General features: G+C 39.6%; 1 protein-coding gene across 2 annotated transcripts in view; it reads left to right on the top strand.

The window, feature by feature from the left end:
* Positions 1-17776, top strand: part of ST18 (ST18 C2H2C-type zinc finger transcription factor) — an 85324-nt gene that overhangs the window by 48009 nt on the left and 19539 nt on the right. For both annotated transcript variants that reach the window (XM_054017120.1, XM_054017121.1), the window contains 3 exons: positions 1178-1389; positions 10420-10665; positions 17177-17292. In XM_054017120.1, the coding sequence (XP_053873095.1) occupies positions 1178-1389; positions 10420-10665; positions 17177-17292 (574 nt within the window). The remainder of the gene's footprint in view (positions 1-1177; positions 1390-10419; positions 10666-17176; positions 17293-17776) is intronic.

Raw genomic sequence — 17776 nt, forward strand, 5'->3', positions numbered from 1 at the left:
GATTGATAGCTGGATCCCAACTTCTGTAGTTCAATCCCCAGCTACATAACAAACACATGGTTAAGTGCAGCAATGTTCTTATGTTCATGATGCTGATAAAGAATTATGATTTTGCTTATTTCTTCTTTTTTGCTTAGGTTCTAGATATGTATTTGTTTAAAATACAGCTGAATATTGTTTCCTCTTTTACACATCATTGTAAAGCACTTTAAGAGCTACAGATGAAAGGATGCATTGTTATTGTTTGTGAAGACCTGAATTTATGGTTCTAGGTTTCCCCTATCACAGTCAATGATATAACACAGAGCAAAGAAGGGCACCTCCCTGCTCTGCTTTAGAGTCTATGTTAGTGATAGGGGAGAAACATAGAACCATGTACTCCATTTTTGACATGTAAAATAGCTTTTCTATTCACCTGTAAGGCAATCTCTTCATTCTTAATTGAGTTCGTTGTGTCTGGTACCTACATAATATTCCAGAACAGCTATAAGAGGAACAACAAGATGAATTAAGTACCACCTTAGCTCTGAATATTCTTTGGTTGTATTTTTTAAGTCTAACATTTAAAAATTGGGATTTTCGTTAACATGATACTGCACATGTCCCCAAGGGGTAATGTTTGTATTCCACTTCCCCAGCCTCTCCAATAAATCTTGTTCACCTTACTCATCCAAGTAATCCCATTTGAATAATGGGCTGCTCACAGAAGTAAGACAAGCAGGCTATAGCCTTAATGTTGTTTTACCTAAGCCTTCACACTTCCATCTTATTTTGACACAATGGTGCTCTAAGAATGAAAATCCTTATGAATTTGATTATTTTCCCCAATATGTTTGTTAAGTAAGTTGCAAGACCAATGTTGGGGTCAAATCTTGAGATCCCTGCTCATTTTTACTCAGTCTTTGCTCAGGAGTGAGTAAAACCTGAGTAAGAACCACAGAGTTTATCCCTTTGAATTTTTATGGTAAAAATGTAAATACTAAAGGTGACAAAAATCAAATAATTTGATCCCTGAGCCTATTTTTTTTAGAGCAGTCCCAAGTAACCAATAGAAAAAGGGCTGTTTTTAATGTATTCTTCACATAACTTAATGTATGAAATTATAACCTGAAAAATGAATCTGTTTAATGGGGGAAACCACATACATGCAATTGCTAATCAAATCTCTCTTCAACAGCAAAGCATTTTTCACATCCAGTGAAATTTTCTAATCGACTGCCTAGTGCTAGCGCCCACACACAGAGCCCTTGTCATGCCAACTCTTATAGCTACGGTCAATGTAGTGAAGACACCCACATAGCAGCAGCTGCTGCTATCCTGAACCTTTCCACCCGCTGCAGGGAAGCAGCAGAGATCCTCTCCAGCAAACCGCAGAGTCTGGCTGCCAAGGTAGGGTAGTCCAAGAACCTGGAGGGTGTGCTAGCTACTGAAATGTGTGCATAAACTGTCTTTCATGGTAGTGACTGCATTAAATCTCAAAAGGAGGCTTCTGTTTGCATGCTCTTTTGAAGAGAGACAGAAAAAAATAGTAACATACTAACTGCTTCTGAAAAAAAAATTGCAGGAATTAGGTTTTGATTATCTTCATAACTGGATCCAAAGTACATGGAAGGGTGGAGGGAGGAGGAAAGACCAAATCAAATAATTTTTTGGTAGGTAATGGAGCTGGGTCTGTTAATGAAGGATTTTTCCTTATCTTGAAACCTGTGGTAAGCAACCATTCAAATAATTGATAAAAATCAGCTGATTAACAGAGGTTTTATAAGAAAGGTGGAGCAGCAGCATATTCATTATGTCTGCTTATGATCTTTCTTACAGCAGTTGTAGAGTAACTCTACTGACTTCAGTGGAGTTAATTCTGATTTTTACTGGTGTAAGTGAGAGGAAAGCCAAACCCTTTGTGTTTGGAGATACTTCGGACAAGACTCTTTAAGACTGAAGGCCACCTAATAAGAGTAGCTTCTTGTGTGGGTTTCACTGGAGTCATGTTTTCAGTTTGGTCTGAGATGTCTCACTGTTCTTTGTGATTCACAAGAGTTACCATTATGATTTAGTAGCCTTATTTTATGTGACATTACATAGAACCACATTGCTGATGCAACTAGTCAAGATACATTTCTGTGACCTCCTTCATGGGAATAGGAGAAGCATTTTTGTTTATTATTTGTATTGCAGCCCCATTGTACTAGAAATTGTACAAATACATATCCTTGCCCTAAAGAGAAGATGAATGGTTATAGTTATACAATCTGGTCAGGAGGAAACTGTTGGTGTAAGACAAGACATGTACTAAAATAATACATAAAATATTATATTTATACTTGGCGTGGGCCTTCAGGATCTATCTATCTATCTATCTATCTATCTATCTATCTCATTCTAATATGTCCATCACTGTCCTATTTAGACATCAGGCTCAATCTGGCTGGAAGGAGTTTCCACATCTGTTGGCCTACAATGTTCATTGGACCTCCTGCTCTCCACAATCGCATAGGCGATTTGGTATTCTTTTGTGTGAAATCCCTTCTTTCCAGTAGCTGGTGTAACACCTCCTTAGGTGTTCTGAGCTCTGCGCTCCTGCAAAGTGGACTCTCCTATTTTGCTGAGTCTGATTTCCATTTGTCACAGCCAGGGTACTGAAATTGATGTTGGGGGATTCCACTACGCAGATATTCTAATGTGGGGCCATGTTCATACCCACCCAGCTAGACGTCAGTCAGCCCAGAGAAGTATTTACCAGGAGCCCAGAGGAAAGAGTGGATTCTTTCCTAGTTGACAGATCCATTTCTGACATTAGCCACAGAGAGCTTCTTACGCCAGACTTCAGTAGAGGTTTACTGTCGTGTTGAGAGGGAGGTTGATGCCAATGCTTGAATTAAATTGCTGCCCCAGCCTTTGGCTGAACTCAGTAACAGACCTTTCTTGCCAGCAAAGAGCAATAAAGGGACCACGCAAAACCCAAAGATTTTCTATTCTACACCTGCTTCATGTTTGCCAAATCATGGTAGGCTTGAGTGGGATTGAACATAATAGTACAACACTCAGAGACACTTGGGGCACACAGTTTATTCCTTTCTCAGCCCCAGGACTAGCAGCCTAAAAGAAAATCATCTGCATACCTTGTCATCTGCCTGCCTCCACTTTTGCCAGACTTTCAATCGGACAGTGACAGCCCAGTGCTACAAAACATGTGACAGAAGAATCAGAATTAGCTTCTTGCCAGAACAGAGGCAAGTAACCTTCAAACTGAGTCAGTGGCCAAAACCACACACAACCCTTTTTTATATGGTTTTAGCGATTTATTACTTTTAGCAAATCGGGCTCTTAGAGGAAAATATGGAAATAGACTCTCTAGGAAACTGTATCTCCAATAAGGGGAACTATCTTTATTTTAATATACCGCAACTCAAGTGATTTTTAAAAAATACCTACAACTATTTTTAAATGTTCCTGAATTTTTGTGACAGATATTTGCTACGGGAACATTTAAGTATTTGCACATCTTATGTATTTTTCAAATTGTCTAAAAGATCCTAAGGATTCTATCTACTATATATTGCATTTGTGCACAAATAATCTATAACAGCAATAGATTCATTTGACACAACTGTTAATTATTTCCTTTATTTGTTCTCAGCAATACACATAGGTGCCACACCTGAAAATTTTTGTGTGAGGGGCTTAATTTGGGACTGTGTAGCTCCAGATCCCTGGGCCCTGCTCCTACACCCTGTCCATTTGCCAAAAAATAATAAATAAAGCAGTACAGACAGCACCACTGCAGATCAGAGCTCCATGACTTGCAAAGGTATTTATCTCCTGCATGGCCTTTAAGTATTGTCCCACCATTGCACAATGGCATACCTTGCTGATGTGAGTGATATGGGTGGATGGATCTGCACCGGTTCTGTTGCATTCAGGTTACTCTGTGTCTGCAGAGGCAGCGGCAGGATTTCTTCTCAAAGAGTAGCTGAAAGTGCATATCTGTAAATATATCTGAACAGTTTATTTTTACAAAAGTCATTTCCCAGTGCTGTTTCTAGTATTTCATGTCTGCCAAATTTTGTCTTGGTTTCTAAAACTTTGTTAATTTCTTAGTAAGCATTTGCCCTTTTGCCTTGAAAATGGGTCATTTTTCATTAAACATATCCAATACTTAAGTGGAAAATTACATTTGTTTTAAAAAAAATAGCAAGTTTCATTTTTTTTTTTTTTTGGTGAATTTGGAATATCTTCAACTATGTTGGAAAAATGTCTGCATTTCTAAGTTTCAGGGGGAAAGGAAGGTGAGTAGCCTGAGCTAAATAAAGGAAGGGGGGGAAATTCACATTATACTTTTAGCAGTGCTCTTAGCCAGAAAAGTAGTACAGCGACAATTAATGTACAGTGTGGATCGACCAGATAGAACTATAAAAATTATCTCATGATGGACTGGGTTTACTTTCAGTCCAAATTAATTTGGATTCCAAGTTCCCTCAATTAATTTGCAACCAACTACATACAAAATATAGTGGCCATCCTGGAAACCTTTACAATGTTTTTTTTGTTTTGTTTTGGGTTTTTTTTGAAAATAGGTACTATTACTGTGATATTCACAGGTTTGGAGCTGGTTTCTAGATAAAACCACCTGGGATGCTGCTACGCTAGGCCCCTGAAATACAGAAATGATACAGATACAGTCCTCAACCCAAATAAAAGAATCAGGCATTGCATCGCAATCTCGCAGCATAGGGCCCAATCCAACTCCCACTGAAGCAAACGGAAGTTGGGTCATTGGAAGTTGGGTCAGGCCCATATTCTCTATCACAATGCAAGTGCATATAGCAGGTCCTGTCAGAAATTTTCTCTGTTTTACAACCATCACCACTGCTGCCACTCAGAGAGGTAGAAGCACACAGTACAGTCTATCTTTATCCTCATCACTGCTGCTTGCCAAGCATTCTGTTGAATGTTTTGGTGTTTTTCCCACCTGTTTAGACAAAATGGCATATGCACACAGTGCCTTGAAAGAAAACAAAAAAATGACACTTGCTTGAAATGTTTGAAGTTCAAATACTGTTGTTGTTTTTAACAAAACCCGAAAACACAAACTATGTCATCTGTCCATTCTTGGATATTGATGAAGATGATGATGACGACTGCATCAGTTATGTAGATAATGCAGTTGATTGGCAGCATGCTTACCAGACAAACCCCTACCCCAAACATCTTCAAATCTAAATACAGAACAATCTGCTTGCAGAACAAGGCCAATGGCTAGCATGACCTTCTGAAATAAAAAACGACACACTGAATAGCTCTAGCTGTTGCATTGTTACACGGCTGCAGATATTGTATCATTGCAGTGTTCTTCTCTTTCTTTCTTTAGTTTGCAAGTTGCTCAGGGCAAGGACTGTGTCTTTGTGTGTGTGTCTCAAACAGCGTCAAGGGTAGCATAAGATCCTGATCTTGCAAACACTTACACCCATGCTTAACTTTAAGCATCTGAGTATTCCAGATTACTTTTATGGAAGAACTTGCATGCTTAAAGTTAAGCATGGGTGTAAGTCTTTGCAGAATCGGGACCCAAGTGCTTACATTTTTTAAATAATTGTTAGCAACCGTTTCCCCCCAGCATAATGCCTTGAATGCAGGCACATTAGGAATCACATTCATTCAAAGAGTAATATAGTGTACACACTTAAAGAATTCATAGTAATTTTATAGATTTATTGGTTCCAGAGATATTTCTTATATTGAAAATGAAGTGTATTTTAGAATAGTAATAACCAGACTGAGCTTTCCAAGTGCATCTATTGCACAGTGGGAAAACAAAATAACAGGTGGTTTTCTTTCTCTGGACAATCAAAGAACGGATAGAAAGCCCTACATGTTACAGTAGAACCTCCCTAAGACCCCAGTTCTGCATTGAGAATCATGTGGAAACAATGATTCACCATGCTGATCAAACTGTAGTGTAAAGGCCTAACTTGGAATTGTTACTTCAGAGACATTGCAGAATATTAAATATTGTGAGTTACCAAATGAGCCAACAAAAACAAAAGCAAGGGCTAAATCCATCATAATGGGCCATACCTTGTTCATTTAGTAGATTAATGTAGTTCAGTTTTAATGGTTAATGGCAATACTTCATAGTGTACTAGGAAATGTTCTGTAATATGTTTTATAAAATAAAGAAGTCAGATTGTGAGACCTCACGACAAAGCTCAGTTATTAATCTAAGCTATTAAATCCTTGTTGTGAAGTGGCTAGTAATTTTTGTGTACAATTTTTGTGGTATTCATATTAGCGTGGCACTTTTGCTGTATCTGTTTCACAGCACAGATCCTAGGGAAAAGGGGAAATAGGTTTTAGTCATTTTTCTCTCATTTTTCATTCTAAACTCCTTTTTCCAGCTGTTTCTCAGACATGTGGGGGTGATTATACTCTCATTGACATCAGAGTAAATCAGGAGTAGCTTGAATGCCATTAGCATGGGTCTGTTCTTACATTGGTTTTCCACTGGTTTCACTTTATTGTCTTCACAAAATTGTTTACTAGTTTACATCAGCATAAACGAGATTAGACTCAGGCCCTTTACTGATTTAATATAGGAAAGAATCAGGCATGTGAGCCTTCATTGGCCAGATTTATATTTTATACTTACTTCAATTTTTAAGCTAAGAACTTGTACATTTTACATTGCTATAGTGAACTTATTTGAAAGGTGTCATGGTGTGAAACCAAACAGTCCTCCTGTAGCCCTCGTTAATTTCAATAGGATCAAAATTGGGTCTTTACTGAAGTCAAAACTGCTCTTAGAACAGGAACCAAATATTACAAGTCAAATATACGTTCCTTCTATTTTTTATTTCGTAGCTGTAGTCTAACAAAAACTTTTGGCATTTTTGTCTTGTTAATTTCCCTTTAAAATAAATACTGGGAAAATAAGTAAAGGAGACATATTCAGAGGAAGGTAGGATGAAAATAGAAAAGAAAATTGGAATAGTCTCTGTGACCATCCTTTTTTCCTCACCATTTGGAGTATGCAATGAATGCAGCAGAGTGTTCAGAATAAAAAGCCATGCTGTAAATTTGTGATCCATCCGACTATGAGCAAAAGGGAATATTTTTCCATTACTATATTTAATTGTTGTGTGCATCTGTGAGCTCACTTAAACCCCATCTGTACACTGCTTCACAAATGCATACAATCCATGCTTTTTCTGGTTGGAATTTGGTGCGCGTTGCACAACCCAACTTCTGTGTGAATTTTGGGAAAGCACTGGAAAATCTCTTAATAGCCACATCAGTAAATGTTCTTCCCATCAATCAAATCTCATTGGTGCAGCGAATGATGCCCTATTTCCAGTGATGATATATATTTCCTGACATTTTGCAATCTGCAATTTAATTTGGGAGGACTATGACTGTTTTTGTTCAATTTTTTGTTGTTGTCGCCTTCAGAGTAGTTGATATTTTGTCAGTGACAGAGAATCTGCACTATTTATGGTTTTTTGTACTATAAAAGTACTGCAGCCCAGTCACATGGCTTCTTCTCCTAAGCCATCTGTCACAGAGGTCTGGAATTTTATGTGAATGTTGGTTGTGCAGACTTAACTCAAGTTTTTTTTATTATGAAAAATGTCACCAACTACAATATTTAGCATTTTACTTTACATTGGTCATTAAACTTGATTACTGTAGCTCTGTTTCATTGCTATAGTTACATATCAACTGTGAAGCCAAAAAACGCTGGGGCAATCATGGCCAAGCTATATTGTCGGATCCTGGAGAATGTACTTGGCAAAGATATAGTTAATATCTTGGATTTTTGTAACTAAGGTTTATTAATGCTGGTATAAAAATGTATTTGATATTATACAGATGGCATAAGATGTTGTGGTTACTAAGTTATTATCCAGGATAAGCTGTACTGTCAAATTCAGGGCTTAAAACTATCACAGGAGATTAAACTATTTACTAAAAAGGGGCAGAAAGATATAACCAAAGCATCTTAGTATGAACATATTAGAAGTGTATTTACTTCCCATAAATATAATAACGCATAGCTCTCTTTAAGCTGAGTGATTGAAAATGTGAACTTTGTCATGCAAGAGAAACAAATACAAGAGGTGCCTTTGAGTTTCTAAATTGTGCACAAGCAGCTAGCCGCGTAGGCCTTGGAACTAGGCTAGTGCATCTCTCTTAGGCTTTTGGCCCCACAGCAAGAGTTGATCATTAAGTTCTTCATTTCCAACAATGCCTAGTGACTTTGTATGTTTTGGTCTCAGGTGCCCAACTTGAGGCACCCAAAAATTGACCCACCCCAAATCGCTCATGATTTTTGAAAATGTAGGCCTGGATCACTGGCTACCATCTGCGTTCACAGCCTGCCAACAAATATGCTTGAGGAAACTGCTTTCCTTTGCTGAAGAAAGTCTAGATGGGCAATACTAACAGTGAATTGTTGGATGGCCTTTAAATGCTTATAAAGGCCAGGAAGTTGCTAATTATGTTACCAAATCTTAGGCCTCTTTCAGTAAAATGTCATTACTGCTGCTGGTACCATGATTTGAAGTGGATCACAATGTGGAAGTCACCCTATGGTTAAATGGGCATTGTGATTTCATTCATTCTTTTAAAATGGTGCCACTGAAGGATTAGTACATGGCTACCTGGATGGTGCCTGTGCTCCATCTGAGTCCAGTCAGGGTGGCCTATCATACCATCAACACTGAAGCAGAACTCCGCATTCCATTGTATTGGATTGTAAGCTTTTTGAGGAAGTGACTGTCTCTTACTATGGTTATACAGTATCTAGCACATTTGGGCCCCAAGCCCTACCTGGGGCCTCTGGGCCCTTCTGCAATACAAATAATAAAACAATAGCAATGGGAACATATAGTGTTAACTGCAGACATCTTTGTACTTACTGCCTGATAAGTCATCTTTACTCTGATGTCAGCCCATAACCCCAAAGCCAGTGTTGGCCTGTTAAGACTGGACAATCTATGCAATAAGGCTACTCTTATAGGTCTCTGCTCTTCCAGAGGCCAGAAAGCCATACATACTCACAGCCTGAAACCAGATTCTCATTCCATGGTCCCATTTGACTAATAACTGAGCTGTGGCAGAAGCTGACTCTTTTTATTTGCCCCCATCCACACACATATAACATTGCTCCTTGATTTGAGAGGTGCCCTTTAGCGCCACCTCATGGCTTTTCTGTCCATGCAGAGGGGATGGGGATGCCCAGAGGCAGTGGAAACTCCACAAACAAGTGACAGGGAGATGGTTTGCAATTCCTTAAATGAGGTTGTAGACAGGCCAGGTGTGTGGGTGATGTGTTTTCAGAGGTGAGGAAACCCAACAGGCAGGGGGAGAGCTGGATTGTTACTTCAGATACTGACAAAACCTAGGGTCAGCCCTGCCTAAATTATATAGTACACAGGATGTATATTTGTAGCCTCTGTTACTGAATCCCACTTCAAGGACACAATTGCCAGCCCAAGAATTCTGTCTTCTATTCGCTTTTATGGTCAGCTGTGGAAGGAGAGGGGGAGGGAACAAGGAACTTTCCCTTCCCTGTGCTCCTAAGAAAGGCAGTGGCAGCCCCTGCTACCAGGTCTCAAGATGACATACGGAGAGAGGGAGGGGCAAGGATGAGGCCTACCATAGCATACACACACGTACCAGCCAGCAGAACTAGCCCATTGAAGAGGAGAGTGTATGCTGGAGATCTCTGAGAGGAATCGTACATGGTGCCTCCTGGACCTCTCCCTATGCCGGTGTGGCTCTACCCTGCTCCTATTGCAGGTCTGTGCCTTAATGGCACAATCTGGCACTTGTTTTGTAGTAAATCTTTTTAAAGGTGCTTTCCAAGTCAAATTCTGCTTAAGGCAATATGTTATTTTCAGTTGATGTATGAAACATCAGGGGAAAATTCTCCTTCATCTGTTTTAGCACATTTCCGCCTGCCATGTTACAGATCTTGTAATATTTCCGGGGCATGAGAGAGGAGAGGGTGGAAATGTAATAATAATGCTGTTGATGAACTAAGCAGTGCATTAATGCTTTCAACTGTGACTGGGGGGTCATAGTTCTCTCTAAGAGTAAAAAGATCAAGAAGATTTAAAGCTAAACTTTTTTTAAATAAACTCAGATTTAGCATGTATAGTTTACATTTTAGAAGCATCTTATTTAAATGCTACTTACTGTGTTTAAGCTCAGAAGCCTGGAGAGCATTACTGAGGTTACACTTAAGTCTGCCTAAGAATTAAACATTAACTGATGTAAATCCAAAAGCTGGTTTTAGACTCAGATAAATTTAAATAAAAGCGTGCATTTACAATTATCCGTTAAAAGCACCACATGGCTATGTTGCAGTCTCAAACTGAGCATTGTCTAAACATTTCTCTATTTCCTGTTATATATCAGGGAGCTGAGATAGAAGTGGATGAAAATGGCACTCTGGATTTGAGCATGAAAAAGAACCGAAACCAGGACAAGGTTATGCCTCTAACTTCTTCCAACGCAGCACTTCCCACTCCTTCCTCTTCTCCCTTCAAAACAAGCAGCATTCTGGTAAATGCAGCCTTCTACCAGGCTCTCTGTGAACAGGAGGGCTGGGATATGCCAATCAACTATAGCAAGACACATGGCAGGAAAGAGGAAGAGAAAGAGGTATCTTTTCAGCTTTTCAGTTAGAGCAGTTGAAGAACTGACACTAAAGCCCTCTGTTTCAAAAGTGGCCTTTAATCTTGGGTGCTTGAATGCCCAGCTTGAGATATCCTGGCCTCAATATTCAAAAGTGATGACTGATTTGGAGTACCCAATCTGATACATCTTAACGAAGACTGATTTGCAGAATGTGGGTGCTCAGCAGTTTGTGAAAATCAAGCCAATTTTAATGGTGTCTCAAATACAGCACATAAAATCATTAGTCACTTTTGAAAATCTTGGCCCTAAGGCCTTACTTTTAGAACTGCTGGGCACTTGTAAAGCAACTGTTCGTTTTAACCAGAATAATGGGGCATGCAAGTCTCTCAACCTGCGTAACCTAAGGCATCCAAAATTAGAACCCATTTTTGAAAATGTATCCCTACTCTCCAGTGGCTGGAGGGTCATGACCTAACTAGTATATTTTTGGTCTTTTTAAAAAGTAAAAGTAACCTTATAATTTTGAAGTGCAATGTAATTCTTCCAAGCAACTTTATTATTTTGTGCATTCCAGACATCTCTGTGTTTGGGTATGTATAAATACAGGCATGAAATCCTACAATAATTTTTCACTGGGAAAAAGTATTATCATTTCTTTGACACGTTTCAGGTGTGCAGTGCTCACATCATTCTATTGTGAGTCTTGCAGGGTCCAAAGATTAAAATTCCAGAAATGCACACTTCCCAATATATTGCTGGAATTAGGGAATATCAATTGAAATAAATAGCCCAAAAATACAAAAACCTAAATAAATCACCCAAAACTAACTCTCAGGATGGGTACAGGCAGCTGCCATGACGAGACTCCACAAGACAGGCTGCCAGGTGTTAGGTGGCCGTATGGTAGCTGTCGTGTCCAGGAGAGCCAAGAGTGCTGATAATTTTCTTGCTTTATGTGTCTTTGTTTTGCCCCTTTTGTGTATTTTTTTATTGACTGTTGGCAGCATAGTGTCCTCTGGTTTTCTTATTTCTTTTTTTGGCTGCATGTTTCTCTTGAACTTAACTGCCAGAATAGGGTTCAAAGAAGGTTTGGATGGATTTGTTATCGTGGTGAAGAATATGCATAGGCAAGTAACTAAATGAAATCTTGGTAATGGACAGAGTTGCAGAGTTCTGTTCCAGCCCCAAAGTTCCCCATAGTTCAGATCTGGAGTTTTAGTTCAGGGTCGAATATATGGCTATCCCATTTGTATTTGCATGAAGTAGAAAAGTAGCACTTTAGCATTGTAGTTATTATAGAAGTGGTTTTTTTTTCTGAATTATCATGATTGGTGAACTTTAATAAAGTAACATATTCAACAAGGATAGATCCACCTAGAGCTGAGGATGGGGATTCACCTCTAGTATTTCAAAATGCCTGGTAGAAAAAGGGTATCAGTCACATGAATAGAAAACTCTCAGGATGGGTACAGGCAGTTGCCATCACGAGACTACACAAGACAGGCTGCCAAGTGTTAGGTGGTCTTATGGTAGCTGTCATGTCCTGGAGAGCTAAGTGCTGTGATCCCCACTCTGCTGATGCTGATCTGTAACCCAGGGTTAAGCGTCTAGAATAACAATTTTTATTGAGAAAAGACAGACCGTGGCTGGAGAGTGGTTTAAATTATGTAGTGAGTAAGAGGACCAGATTCTTCCCTGCAATATGGCCCCTTTGTGCTGCACTGCCAGCAGGTATATCCAGCCTTGAGAAAATTATCCCACTGCCAGGGAATCCACTGGTATTGCAGACCTGGCAAAGAGCTCTCATGCCACTCCTCCTCCCTGCTGCCAGCGTAGCATAGAATAGGGATCATGGCTAGAGGAAAGAGGGCATGGATAGAACACCCCTATGCCACACTGTTCCCCTACTGCAGTTTTGGCCAATTGTGGTGTGGGGACTGCAGGCACTGCATAAGCAGCATCAGTGCCATCACTGAGGAGGCCACAAAGTTGAGTATACAGCCATCTTTGCACCCCACCACCTCAATGGACTGCACTGTGTGCAATTTGTCCCTAATCAGGGATCTGGCCCAAGACCTCTGCTCTGAGCACTTCTGCTCCCAGAGAACATTGACTTGGCCAATGGTCTCAGGGCCAATGGTTCTGTTTTGCAAGTAGAAGTCTGGCAGTTATCCCCATGCAAAGCAAATGAATGATAATATCTATTTCTAATTCATTGTTATCTGGTTCATATGCACAACAGTTGCTTAATTTTGGTGGTAATTTCCAGAAAATATTGTCTTTCTCTCTCTTAGTGAAATAGCCTGTCCAGATGCCCCCTAAAAAAAAATTCTGAATTTGGAAAAAGCTCAACATCTCTGTAAAAAGGAAAGCACCGAGAAATAACCAGAGCTGTCAGTTTAGTTCAACTGTCAGTTCTCCAAAGATTTCAGGGCTTAAAAATGTTAAAAGTGCCAGATGCTATTATCTGTTATTCATGTTACCATTATGTTCTGGTCTTTGCTGAAATCAATATAAACTTCCATCTGTACATTAATGGAATTTCATTGCTCGCTTGCTTTCTTTTGTGCCCGCATGTGAATACACACACACTCTCTTTATAGAAAATGGACCTCTGGTTCTGATTTTTTTAAAATCTAATATGCTTTAGAATTCTAATAACATTTCATTCTAACTCTGCTGTCTAGAAATTGTACTCTGCACTTAATTAACTGAGATAAGTATCCACGTACCATAAGTGAAAAAAAAAAAGGGATGGATGATGGGGGGAGGGGTTTTGACCCATTCTATAAAGGATTTATGTCACACAGTAAATATGAAATCCACTAGAGGAGTGCACAGCCCAGGTACCTGGTCTACATGCTCAGCCCTATATGTGCAAAGCCAAGGAAAGAATTCTCTGCTCCAACTTGCAATAGTAGCTTGCAGCTGCTAATGCAAGTTGGTATGGGCAAGACTAGCTACTCAGGGGCCAATGGACAGCCCATACGTGTGTTTATTGCCAGTGGATCTGCATGGTCAGGGACCAGCTGGCCATGAACATAGCCCAGTTTGCTTCCTCCAGCCTCCCCTGGCATGCAAGGAACTTCAGCGTCTTTCTGCATGGCCCCTTTGCATCATGCCTCCCTTCTAGTTTCTACTGCAATTTTTAACTTCCCCAGCCCCCAGGATTTCATGCTGCTTGAATAATAACAATATCCCCCAAACTATTAAGGGAAATTATTGGTTTAAATGTTTGTCTCTGTCCTTCTTCGGACATATACTAGAGAATTTCAACAGGAAAAAGACAGATTTTTATTATCCCCTTAATCTCAATTAGCACCTTTTTCATGCTATGTGCTTCCCTTTAAAACATGTCTTTCTTTTGCAAAGAATCTCAGACAAAAAAACTTTATTTACAGTGGAATTAAGATTGTAAGAAAGTACCTGTTAATATAAAAGAGTATTCTTACATTATTGCAATGCAGGGAATTATTCAAATTGCAATGCAGGGAATTCACAGTTAACATTTGAAAACCCAGATGTTTGAAAGTCAAAACATTCAAACCAGAGCTGGCACTAGGCATAAGCAGACTAAGCAATTGCTTAGGGTCCCAAGCAGCTCAATGGGGCCTTCTGTGACTTGCAAGCAACACTATCTAATGAATGTATGTGCTGCACATATCAGACACTTACTGGGTGTATCTCTCTCTCTGTGTCACTCACTCACACACACACACACACACACACACACACACACACACACATCTTCCACTTGATATAAAGAACAAATTCCTTTGATGGGAGCATCAATAGGTCCCTTATCCTCTATGTGAGTCGGACACTAGAGGGCAACATAAAACACACATAAAATCATAAAATGCAGTCCGGCTGGAGCAGGTAAATAGGGACATTAAGCCTGGCTTGTGAAGTTATTTGGGGTCTCTGGCCCATGCTGCAGGATGCAGGGAGGTACCAGTCTCTTGTTTCTGATTAATGATGGATTTGCTCTTCATAGGCAGCTACAGTGCTGAGGTTCCTCTCTGATAGTAGGGGTCAACAGTTAGCACTTGAAAAGTACATAAGGAAGGGTGGTCAGAGTAAAGGGCAGAGTTCAAGTTGATGGGAGAAATGCTGACCCCTTTGAAATCAATGGCAAAACTCTGATATTTAGGCTTTTGAACAACATTTTTTAAATTTCCTAATTTTCAAATGCTGCTTTTTAACATTAACTCCAAATTGTATTTACTTTCACAGGTTTAGGTTTTTATATTTACTTTTTAATAATGTTTTAAATGAATAAATATTTATATTATATTAATTAAAATTAAATTGAAGTAAAATAAAGTAATAGATAATTACACCTTTGGGATCTTTTAAGGTTATCTTTATCTGAAAATTTCCTTTAAAAACAAAATCCCTAAAGCCTAAAATATTAGTTGAATTTCCTCCATTTAAAAGTATTAATAATTACCATGAAAAAACTGTGTAGAAAAAAAATGAAGAAAAATATTTGTACTCTCTATGTTAGTTATAGTAGCATATGAGATGATTCCCAAACAATCTAACCTCACACATGCAGTTGTAAAAATTAGCAGTAATTGATTTATCAATAATATGATGATGTTTATATGTGTGTATATATATTGTGAGTTATAGTAGGCAATAGATAGCCAATACCTGAAAGCAGAAGGAAGTAATGTAAAGGAACCAGCTACAGACTGGCATAGGTGAGCTGCCAGAACTGGAGAGCATATGGAAGCTTTATCAGAAGCAACACCCCCACTAGGAAGAAGCTCATAGGTGCTGGAATAGGGGTGCAGTCACACCCCATGGTTTTAAGTGGTTTCCATTAAGTACAGGGTTTACAGTTTGATTGAATGGCTCTCAGTATTCCCATTATACAAATTGTTCCAGCACCCCTGCAGAAGCTCCATTTGCAGTCCACATTCACCCCAGTTTCTGCTGCTCTCTTCACTCTGTGCTTATCAGCTTCACAGAAGTCCCTGTCCCTGTGGTTCTCTCCAGTCCTGGAGATCCTCTAAGGCCTGGTCCACACTAACCCCCCATTTCGAACTAAGGTATGCAAATTCAGCTATGTTAATAACGTAGCTGAATTCGAAGTACCTTAGTTCGAACTTACCGCGGGTCCAGACGCGGCAGGCAGGCTCCCCCGTCGATGCCGCGTACTCCTCTCGCCGAGCTGGAGTACCAGCGTCGATGGCGAGCACTTCCAGGATCGATTTATCGCATCTAGACAAGACGCGATAAATCGATCCCAGAAGATCGATTGCTTACCGCCGGACCTGGAGGTAAGTGCCACAATTCCCCAGCCCTGGTCCTGGAGAGCTTGTCAACTGTACAGTGCCAGAAGCACCTACGGTACTAGGTCTGGGAGCTTTGCAGGACCAAAGTGCTTCTTGTCCCAATCTTAGGCGGCAATCTCTGGTCCTATTAAGCCTTTTCTGCAAAGCCTACTTATCTGTGTCTCCTTGCTCCAGTGGCGTTTATAAACTGGCATGAATCCCAGCTGGGAATTCTACAGACTTTATAGTTCTGCCAGGGACTCTGGAGATTTCTCAAAGGTTTATGTGTTCAGAATGAATCTCTCCAAAATGAACCACTTAACCTTCCAAAAAATTTCAAACCCACTAGTCCTCAGTGAGGACAAAACAATCTTGAACTTTCTAGACCAAGCCATTTTGAAGCAATGACATTCTAAAAAGAGAAGTCTTCAGAAAGTGAAAATGTAATATTCAATATTTCAGATTTCCAAAATGTCTTTTCAATGGAGTGACTACTATGTCTCTATAATATCCATTAAACAGCAAAACAACAGATGGTAACATTTAAATTTTTATCTACAAATGAACAGGCCAGGTTAGAACTGAAGACCATTCCTACAGTTCTGCAAGAAAATTGCAAAGAACATTTGTGATTTTTTTTCATAACAAGACTCTAGTATTTGGATAAGATTAAAACATCACTTCATGCCACACTCTTAGGGAGTTTTGCATTTACATCTCCTAGACTGCAGCTTAATGATTTATTTGTTTATGGTACAATCATATTTATTTGTACAGCATACAGTAGCACAGTGATTTATTTGCAGAAGAAAACAAGAGTAATCCCCCCTTGCAAAACTATAGGTTCTGTAACTCAAAATGTTCAATAACTTTCAGGCCAAGGGCTGTATTTTCCCCTTCTTTTCTCTATGGATTTTTTCTTTCGCTAGCATTATCATTTTCCAAATATAAACCCTGTTTACCAGGATACAGCCTCAAGATCTTGTGTGGCTTCCAGACCTCTAGGAATTATTTTACAAATAAATCATTGCACATAGTAAAACATCTATCCCTCTGAAAATATGGTGCATTAATCTTTTATCATATCTCCGTCACTGCTGAAAGCTTAGATAATTTTGCCTGTATGTTCTTCAAGAGGTTACCCCCCCACCACACACACACACACATACACAAAAACAAAAGATTGGTTGAATATAAGAAAGACAGGGAAGAGAGAAAACCCTTTGTGACATTCTTATCTGATATTTCAGAAAGATCCATTGAGCTCCCCAGAAAACCTGGAGGAAAAAAAGTATCCAGGAGATGTCTCCATACCGAGTCCAAAACCCAAGCTCCATCCAAGAGATCTCAAGAAGGAACTCATCACGTGAGTCACAAAAATGTCACATTTTCCTTTCTTCTCCTCTGTGAAGACTAAAGACACTAAGCACAGCAGAACGTCTGTGAGTCAGCGGCTTTGGAGGAGCTGTGCAGGGGAATTCTGCACCCACTGCTTCCTACACAAGAGTGTTCCATTGTGGCTCTCTTGGACTGGGCAGCAGTGAGGTTATAGTCAAGGCAAGTCAGGAAAGGACTGTCGGCCTGAATGGAGGATTCATGACTGTATAGATTTACTGTCTAACCCCACCTCTCATGCACAGAGGTAATAAAATGGCAGCAGCCACCACTACACACGTGGATTGTAGTAATGATTGCAGAGTGGCTGTTCTGAGACTCCTATTACTGTTGTGGAAAACAGATTTTATTCCCCTCTGTCCTCCATGGAGATCCCCTGCAGTGATTTTGTGTAGGAATCCAGGGCATAGCTCTAGGATTTAAAAGAAGCAGGGCCGATAAAAAATATGGACCAT

This window comes from Malaclemys terrapin, chromosome 2, assembly GCF_027887155.1.
Source record: "Malaclemys terrapin pileata isolate rMalTer1 chromosome 2, rMalTer1.hap1, whole genome shotgun sequence".
NCBI lineage: Eukaryota > Metazoa > Chordata > Testudines > Emydidae > Malaclemys > Malaclemys terrapin.